The sequence below is a fragment of the Platichthys flesus genome, chromosome 20 (assembly GCF_949316205.1).
Source record: "Platichthys flesus chromosome 20, fPlaFle2.1, whole genome shotgun sequence".
Taxonomy (NCBI): domain Eukaryota; kingdom Metazoa; phylum Chordata; class Actinopteri; order Pleuronectiformes; family Pleuronectidae; genus Platichthys; species Platichthys flesus.
This window is the reverse complement of record NC_084964.1, coordinates 20,172,781-20,181,648: the sequence shown is the minus strand read 5'-3', so window position 1 is coordinate 20,181,648 and position 8,868 is coordinate 20,172,781. Positions and strand designations below refer to the sequence as shown.

The 8,868-nt window shown below is 45.8% G+C and overlaps 1 protein-coding gene across 1 annotated transcript in view; it reads right to left on the bottom strand.

Annotated features, from left to right (window-relative positions):
- Positions 1 to 8,868, bottom strand: part of aatkb (apoptosis-associated tyrosine kinase b) — a 30,584-nt gene that overhangs the window by 16,596 nt on the left and 5,120 nt on the right. Inside the window, exon 2 of the mRNA XM_062414191.1 lies at positions 1,683 to 1,816. Coding sequence (XP_062270175.1) covers positions 1,683 to 1,816 — 134 coding nt within the window. The remainder of the gene's footprint in view (positions 1 to 1,682; positions 1,817 to 8,868) is intronic.

Below are 8,868 nucleotides of genomic sequence, written 5' to 3'. Positions count from 1 at the left end.
CCACAAGAACACACACAGACACACACACATACACACACACACACACCCAGACACACACACACACACACACACACACACACACACACACACACACACACACACAACACACACGCTGTACTTGTGAGGACCGTCCACTTCACTCTCCCTGATCTCTGAGCTGGACCTTGAAGCTCAACTTGTATCTGAACGTTCTGGTTTGTAAGGAAACAGATTCATTGGTTTAAAAACTAATTTTGTGTTTTAACTCCATTGTCCATGAATCCTGCAGATTAAAGAAACTTGAGGCCTTGGAGTCAGACGGGTGGAACTGGTTCTTTAGAGAACTGGGGAAGCTGGATTCTACTGGTGATTCTATTTTAAATCACAAAACATTAAAGTCCTGTTTTAAGAAACAAGCTTCTGAACACAAACACATTTGACAGATACAGAACTGGTTCAAGAGAAACAGGATTACAGCAGGTCCTCAGTCTGAACCCTGTCCAGCAGCAAGAACAGGAAGTTCCTCGTCTTTCTGTTTTCCTCTGTCGTCTCCTCTTCAACATTTCTACCCCCCCCCCCCCTGTTAGAAATCCCCTCTTCCTGCTCTGGGAGAGGCTGTGTCTAATTCCAGATGGGGCCCCGAGACCGGATGCACTGTGGGCTCATGGGTATGCCCTTGCTCACGCCTTCTTTCTCCCCCCCCTCCACCCTCCCACCCTGGCCCCTTCCTCGGACACACCCTGACAGGTCCGGTCCGGGTGGTCCGATCAGCCGGGGACTCATCGTACAGTTCAGATCCAGCAGATGCCAGTTCACAGCCTGACGGTGCACATTCAGAAACCCAGAGGACAGGAAGTTGTGTCACACGGCTGCAGACTCTCTCCTCATCTCTGGGTTTCATTAGAAATGGAGAGGAAATTAATATGAAGAATAAAAGCTCAGGTTGTAAAGAGACTGAGGAGAAGAGAGAGTCATTATTAAATCGATCTTATCTTTACTCACAAAAGGTTTAATCTTTAAACAATTCTACGGTTCCTTCCAAAGAGACTTGAGCTGAGTTGTGATTGAAATTTAAATTCTCTGGATCCAGAGAAAATGTGGAAATCATCACATTGAGAAGCTCGTGACTGAAATCAGGAACTTTTGGATAGATTGTAATTTTGCATTCATGATCCCCAGAGGATGAACGGCAATAACCTCAGTGATGCATTCATATTTTTGAATCTGTCCAATCGAGAAGCCTCCCAGAGATCACAGCATTCCTCCACTTCCTCACAGCAGCTCCTTCACTCTCACATTCGAGTCCTAACTTCCGTTCAGTGCACAAACACAATCTCCCTTGTTCGCTGCTCTATTCTCTCCAGTCAGCGGCGTGACCCATTTCAACCTGATGCTCTGGGAGAGGAGACCCAGCGATGCAGGCTGGTCCTGCAGGGCCGCAGGACTCCGACCGCTCCACCAGCTCCGCCTGCTCCACCTTTGTCTGCGACTCTGTTTACTTCCCATCAACAGTTTCTAAATATAAATGGAGGCAGAGCTTCAGTGCAGAATATAATGGACGTCTAACGAGAGGAGAGGGTAATGTTCTGTGCTCGGGCCATTTGGAAAAACGCTCACGGGTAAAGAGCGTTAAAGTGTGTGTCTCTATGCAAGAGTCCATAAAGAGTGTGTGGGGGGGTGCACAGGTTCCTCAGCTCATTTACCTTGAAGCCAGTCTTGCCCTTCTTGCAGCAGAGGCAGGCCAGCATGAGGAAGACGAAGGTGAAGAGGCCCAAGAAGGAGACGGACACCACAGCCAGGGACGAGGACCAGGACAGCTCACTCAGCGGAGCGCCATCTGTGAGACACAGAGACAGACACACACAGACATCAGCTGAGGAGCAGGAATCTGGGACGATCATGGGATCAGATTCAAGCACCGAGGAGGAAGCAAACAGAGCAACGTGCTCTATAGAATCATTTCTTCTGCAACATGCAGAAGCTCATCATCTGTTCTCAGGAGGGTTTATATTTAATGTCACATGTTCATGTTTCATTCAACAGTCGGCTTCATGATTTAGCTCAAAGTGAAATGATGTGAAATATTAAAGCCCAGAACACAACACGTCACTCAGATGAGATCCAACCTCCAACGACAGTTCTCTAATAAAAACACATTAAAATCAATTACATACAGATTTTGAGATTTTATTTTAATCAAAATTCATGAATTACTCCTCCACAGAATTTAGTGGAAATCAGTTCAGTTCAGTTTTTGTGAATTATTCAAACCAAACAAACAACAACAAACCAAACAACCACATTAAACCTGGAAAGAAAAGATCTTTCTCACAATGTTCATATCCTGCAGAACAGGTGATTTGAAAAATAAGAAACAAACGTTTTCTGTGAAACAATAAATGTGATTGTTTGATTAAAAGAAAGACGTTGTGAGCGTTAAGCCTCGAGGATGTTTCTTCTTCTCCTGAGCTCCAGTGTTACGTCAGCGAGGATCATTTTCTGACTCTGATGTTTTGAATTATCACCGACGTTCAAGTGCAGCCGCTAAATAATATCTGGTTCCCAAATCTGAGGGAATATTTGAGCAGTGGATGATTTTTCTCTTTCTCTCTGCGATGCTGTGAAATGTAGCGGTTACCATGGAGACACACTCGGACGGACAGCATGCGGTAACACACACACACACACACACACACACACACACACACACACACGGTGTAATTTCTGCAGCCAGTTAGTGCTGATCCTCTGGAAGCTGCAGTGCACACGGCTCTCAGTGAGCATCAGCCAAAGGAAGAGCAGAGAATATTCAATAATAAAAACAACAACAGGCAGATTGAACCGTTAGAATCAGGATCCTGGATCAGAAGAGTCGTGACCTGATCTCATGAATAAAACCAGAACATGGACATCATGATGCTACAGAGAGGGAGGAAGAGGAGGAAGACACCAACGTGCTGAACCGTTGAGGGCTCTGAGGGGCTGGACGAGAAATGCAGATTTGATTACTGTGTATTTGTCGAGGGGGGGGGGGGTGATCAGAGAGAGCGGAGACCTAGCTGCTCTGTGGAGGTTTATTTAAAGCTCCTGCTCCTGCAGCAGAGACGGAGCGAGAGGCTGCAGCTCGGCATTAATATTTCAGATACACACAACAAGCAGGCAAACACAAAACACAGCCGTCAACACAACTACTACACTCGTTACTGTTGTTCCAGATCTGCACCAGAATCTCTGTGTTTGTCTGAACCATGATCACATCATCAAAATCCCTTCAGAGCTTTTTTAAATCTTAAGAAGTAACAAACAAACATGGACATGAGGTGACTGTGGGGATTTTCTATCTTTATTCATATTGTTGAAACATTTCTGAAGATTTTAGAAACCTGTTGATTAATTTCCTTCAATAACAGAAGCACGGAAACACAACATGAGCTGGATTTGATTAACACAGTAAATCAAAGTGCTTTGTGCAGAATCCTCTAAGTTTACACCCGAGTGTTAGCAGGGGCAGCGGGGGGGGGGGGGGGGGGGGGCATATCGGTGCAGACACTTTACGATGTTGAACGTTCTAACATCGTCTCTTTGAATCCAGCTGAAAGGAGCAGATTCTTTGTTGTTGTGTTTCCTTCACTGTGTGTTTGTGTCAAATCAATATCATTGACTTCTGAGCTCCATGAAATCCAGAGGCTTCACCTTCTGGTTCTCTGTAACGAGTCTGAATCCAAAGAGACAAATGAGTTCTGCTAAAAGGTCGTTGAGCTCAAGAAGGACGAGTCGCTGGTTGAAGGTTCGACCCTGTGGCTGCTGCCTTCTCCTCCGAGCTCGACCTGATGCCTCCTGCTGCCTACAGCTGGGGGGGGGACTTCAGAGAAGCACATCCTGATGACTAAATGATGAAAAGGGAGCGAGCATGAGAAATGAGAGCAGAAGAAGAAAGGATGAAGAGAGAGGAGGCTGAGGTGCTGTGTGCTCTGCAGCCCCCCCCCCCCTCCTCAGTCTCTCCTCAGAGCCTCGTGGAGATGAAGAGCAGCGAGGAGGCTGAGCTGACAGAAGCAGAATCTGACAAGCTCACGTGTTTGTTCTCAGGGTGTTTCTGCAGCTTGATGACACATCTGCAGATTCTGATGCTCAAACTGTCTGCACCTCTACCACTGAGCCGATAGAGCAGCAGCTCCGTGTGGAGACCATGACCACATCCGAGCAGATCCACTTGATCAGGAGTTAAATGAGGAGCTGGACGCAGACGTCAGGTCTCTGAGCCGAAGACAGAGAAGAAGACCATGAGCTGCGCTGGTGGACTGGCAACCTCAAAGTGGGTTTTCACCGGATCAAGAAAAAACGACTTGATTATGTTTGTCTGAATTAAAAACTGTAAATAAAAGTTAATCACATGACAGCTTCCGTAAGGGGGAGCCAACCCATCTCATCGCCCCCTGGTGGCAGGCTGCAGCACTAAACACACCTCCTCCATGTTAGCAGATGGACCTGAACCAAACTAAGAGGCCTTCTGTCATTTTATGTATATTTATATAATAATTCATATAAAATGATTTAAAAGGCCAAAAAAGCAAACACAAATATACCTTACATAACAAAAGCTTGGTAAACAAAACATTACACTGGTTTCTTCCCCAGCATCAGTAATTTCAAATCTACTAATTCATAAATTCATGTAGTTATATCTACACTGCATTTTAAAGAGCATCATTTTTTGTTGAACCTTCTCTTGTACAATAAACAATAAATACTTTCTCTTCTATTAAAATACCCTGAGTCTCTATGTCATAAACTTTCAGTCCCATGAATATTATAAATTACGTCTGAAATGTGAGATTAAAGGGATTAAACTCATTAGAAGGATTTGTTTCCTGCACGTTGTGACTAAGTCCTGGTTCCTCCAGCAGCAGAGTGACAGAGCGCCCTGCAGACGGCTGGGATCTGGGTCAGGAGTCACTGGGAGCTTTCTACAGTGAGATACACACATGAGCCAAACGGTGACAAAGACAAAGCTTCTCCTCTCACAGCCGCCGGTGCAGCTGGATCAGAAACGCTGGCAATGGGGAAATTAATCATCCCCCCCTCCCCCCCATCCCTCTGCCGCACTTCTGCTGACACCACACTTTTATCAGAGAGAGGTACGGGGACTGGATGACAGCAGGAGGACTCATCAGTTAAAAATAAAACCACAGAGGCGGAGCAGAAGATAGCGGGGGCAGAAAACAGGCGGGGGGGGGGGGGTGTGTGGTTAAACAAATCCATGTGGGCCAAACACATGTGAACTGCATGAAGCTGATGAGGAGGCAGAGATCGTCCAGAGACGGATGTTTGAACACACATGGAGACAAAGAGCAGGAGCGCGTTAGAGGAACCAGCAGGTGTCATTAGTGTTCCTGATAAAGTGCTGACTCAGTGTTTTCACACACATGAGGCATTTGACATGAAGACAATGTTATATAACAACTCTGGATATGTCACCGTCAACAAACTCCCCCACACACACTTCTCCCTTCAAAGAGTCAAACGCCATCACTTCCTGTGTTGGAACCTGACGCCTCTCATCATCGTGTCTCTTCCTGTCTCTCACCGCTCTCAGCAACAATGTGAGATTCTTATAAAAAATCATATTTCACAATTGGGAGGATTTTTTTATTCCCATCTTCCTCCCATCAGCTGCTGTGACCCAGTTACACAGGAAGTTGGAGTTCAGAGGCTCTTTGTGTTCAACAGCCGTGAACCAATCAGAGAACAGGTCTGCAGATCCCCTGTGTCTCCGTGTCTCCTCCACCTGAGGCTCTTCTCCTCACGAGCAGCTCAGGTCTATTCAGCACGGAGTTCTGTGGGGGGGGGGGGGGGGGGTCCCGCAGCGACACAGCTTTAAATATATTTACTCAAGTAATGGAATCCAGTCCAGTTTGAGTTTGTATTAATAACTCGATTATTTCACTATGAGAGACTCTGGTCACTTGATTTTAAAATGAGATCATTATTTACTCTCCTTCTCCTTCATTCACTCCCTCCTGCTTTCCTTCCCTCTTTCTTTATTATCTTCATCTCCTTCTTCGTTTATATCACTCTCTTTTCCTTCTTTCACCTTCTCCTTTATTTTCTGTTTGACATCTTCTTCTCTGTCTTCTTCATTTCTTTTGATGCCATCCTTCCCCTTCTCTCCCTATTTATTATTTGTTCCCTCTTTCTCCCCTTCTCTCTCCTGTTTATGTTCTTTTTTACCTTCCTTCATTTTTGTTCTTCTAACCTAACATTTAACAAAACTAAATTAAGTCTAAATTAAGCTAAAGATTTCCACTTGTCTTCCTCCACCAGGGACATTAACTCCTGAGGCCTCACTGACTGTGGGTCTGTTCAACACCTCAGTTTGAATTCAAATCATTTTTCTAATTTAAAACACATTATTTACACTCATTCATCAGCCGTGACATCCAGTTCAATCTATGTGTTTGTGTGTGTGTGTGTGTGTGTATGTGTGTGTGTGTTTGTTTGTGAATGTGTGTTTGTGTGTGTGTGATATCTGTTAAAGGTCACAACACAGAGAACTGGTGCTTCTTCATCCCACTGCAGCATGAACGTCTCTCCTTTGTTTGTCCTCATTTCAGCTCTTTTCTCTCTATCTTCATATGTCAACACTGTCCCTGGGATGATGGGATGTCCCTATGTGTGGGTGTGTGTCTGTGTGTGTGTGGTTTTATGTGTGTGTTTTGTTGCTCTATACAGTTTTAGTAAGGAGAATATCACGCCACACGCCACAGACAGTTACGCTTAATTCTTCCTCCACTCCTCTTTATTCCTGTTCCTGTTCCTGTTCCTGTTCCTGTTCCTGTTCCTCTTCCTCTTCCTCTTCCTCTTCCTCTTCCTCTTCCTCTTCCTCTTCCTCTTCCTCTCTCCCTATCTTCTCTCCCCACAGCACTTTCTTCCACTTCCCAAAAGCTGCCACCCTGTTTTGTTTTTGTCGACACTTGTTCATTCTGTCATTCTCTCTTGTTTTATCTGTCTCCGCATCCCTCTCTTCCACTTCTCTCCTCTTCCTCTTCCGCTTCCTCTTCCTCTTCCTCTTCCTCTTCCTCTTCCTCTTCCTCTTCCTCTTCCTCTTCCTCTTCCTCTTCCTCTTCCTCTTCCTCTTCCTGTCTCTCTGTTCTTCAGTCTGATGAATGTTGAGAGGCCACTGGAGCAGAAAGATTCGCTCCCTGGGCGACGCCCACCGGCCCGACTGCCCATGCTCACATGTGACATCACATCACAGATGCCATGCAGGGACTATTATTACATAACAAACACACACACACACACACACACACATACACACACACACAGAAGCATCCAGTGCAACTCATTACTACACACAGAGGTAACACATTCATGCTCGACACACTCAGGCAGAAAGTAGCATTACATGTTCATGCATGTGAACCAGAGAATCACAGAGGACACGACTGATACATGAGAACATGATGTAACACAAGGTTTTTATTTAGAACTCCTGTTTTCAAAAGTAAACAATATAAACATTGAAGAAAACAAAAAGAATATAAATGATTTTTACACAGACTTTTAATCTGGAGGCATTTTCCTAGTTTTTACTGCATAAAAGAAGCTTTTCAATAATGAAGTGTCTTCATGTTAAGAGGCTGGTGTGTGTGTGTGTGTGTGTGTGTGTGTGTGTGTGTGTGTGTCCGTGTGGGTGTGTGTGTGTGTGTCTGTGCAGCATCTCTTCACAGACCTGACTGTCTTTTTAAGTATTAATGAGAGATGCTGGCCAAGCTTTCTCTCTTTTTTTGATGTGCGTCTGTGATGATTGTGTGTGATCACAGGGAGGCGAGCAAAGTGCCCCCCCCCCCCCCCCCCCGTTGTGCGGCTGTTTCTAAGCACAGTTGCCATGGAAACACTTTTAGTATATCGTGCTGCCTGGTTTCAAAGAGCGGATTCATGTGACACAAAAAGGAAAGTGTTGGCTGAGTGTGTGTGTCAGTGTGTGTGTGTGTTAGTGTGTGTGTCTCAAGGATTGTTCCGGGGGGGGACTCGGCTGTTCCAGGTCGAGGGGGGGGGGGGGGATGTTTTTAAGATTGGATGAGCTCATCTGTGAACGAGGAGCGGCCGAGGAAACGACCCGAACCAGGAACTGAACCACTCACACGCCCACACACACACACACACACACACACACACACACACACTCACACACACACACACACACGGCAGCTGATCTGCGTCGTGGAACCAGGAGCCTCACATCTGACCAGCTCTTCAGATGTGAGGCTGATTTCCCTCTCACTCTCTCTCTCTCTCTCTCTCTCTCTCTCTCTCTCTCTCTCTCTCGTTCTGAACCTCTGAACCAATCACCCCATTTCTCAGCCAGAGGCACGGCCAGGAAAGAATCCCTCTAAATCACAGCTTAACAGCCGGCTGTAATGCTGCAGGGACTGGGAGGGCCTCCAGCTCCCAGCCACAGAGAGATGGAGATGGAATTACACGAGGACACGGACACAGAGGAGGAGAAACACAAGAGAAAAATCTACAGAGGGAAACAACAGGATCTAAATAAATCAACAGCCTGGATGAAGTGATTGAATGTTCCCCCCGATCGGAGCAGAGCTCATTCATCTGTCGACTGTGTCCTCGAGTCGAGTGACGAGCGTCTCTCGTGCAAACACTCTGAACAAAGCAAGGCTGATAACTGGATGTGTCTCTGACTGCGTTTCCCTCCAAAGAAAATCAATTCATCATCAATGAGAGGCCAAAAACGAACCAGGAGATCAAATCTCTCCTGGAGAACGAGTGCAATCACATGAAAATACAGAGGTGATGAATAAATAATGATTTCATCCAGAGAACAGTTTGTTTTTCAGGGATCCTGACGCGTGAGGGAGACGTGACGTC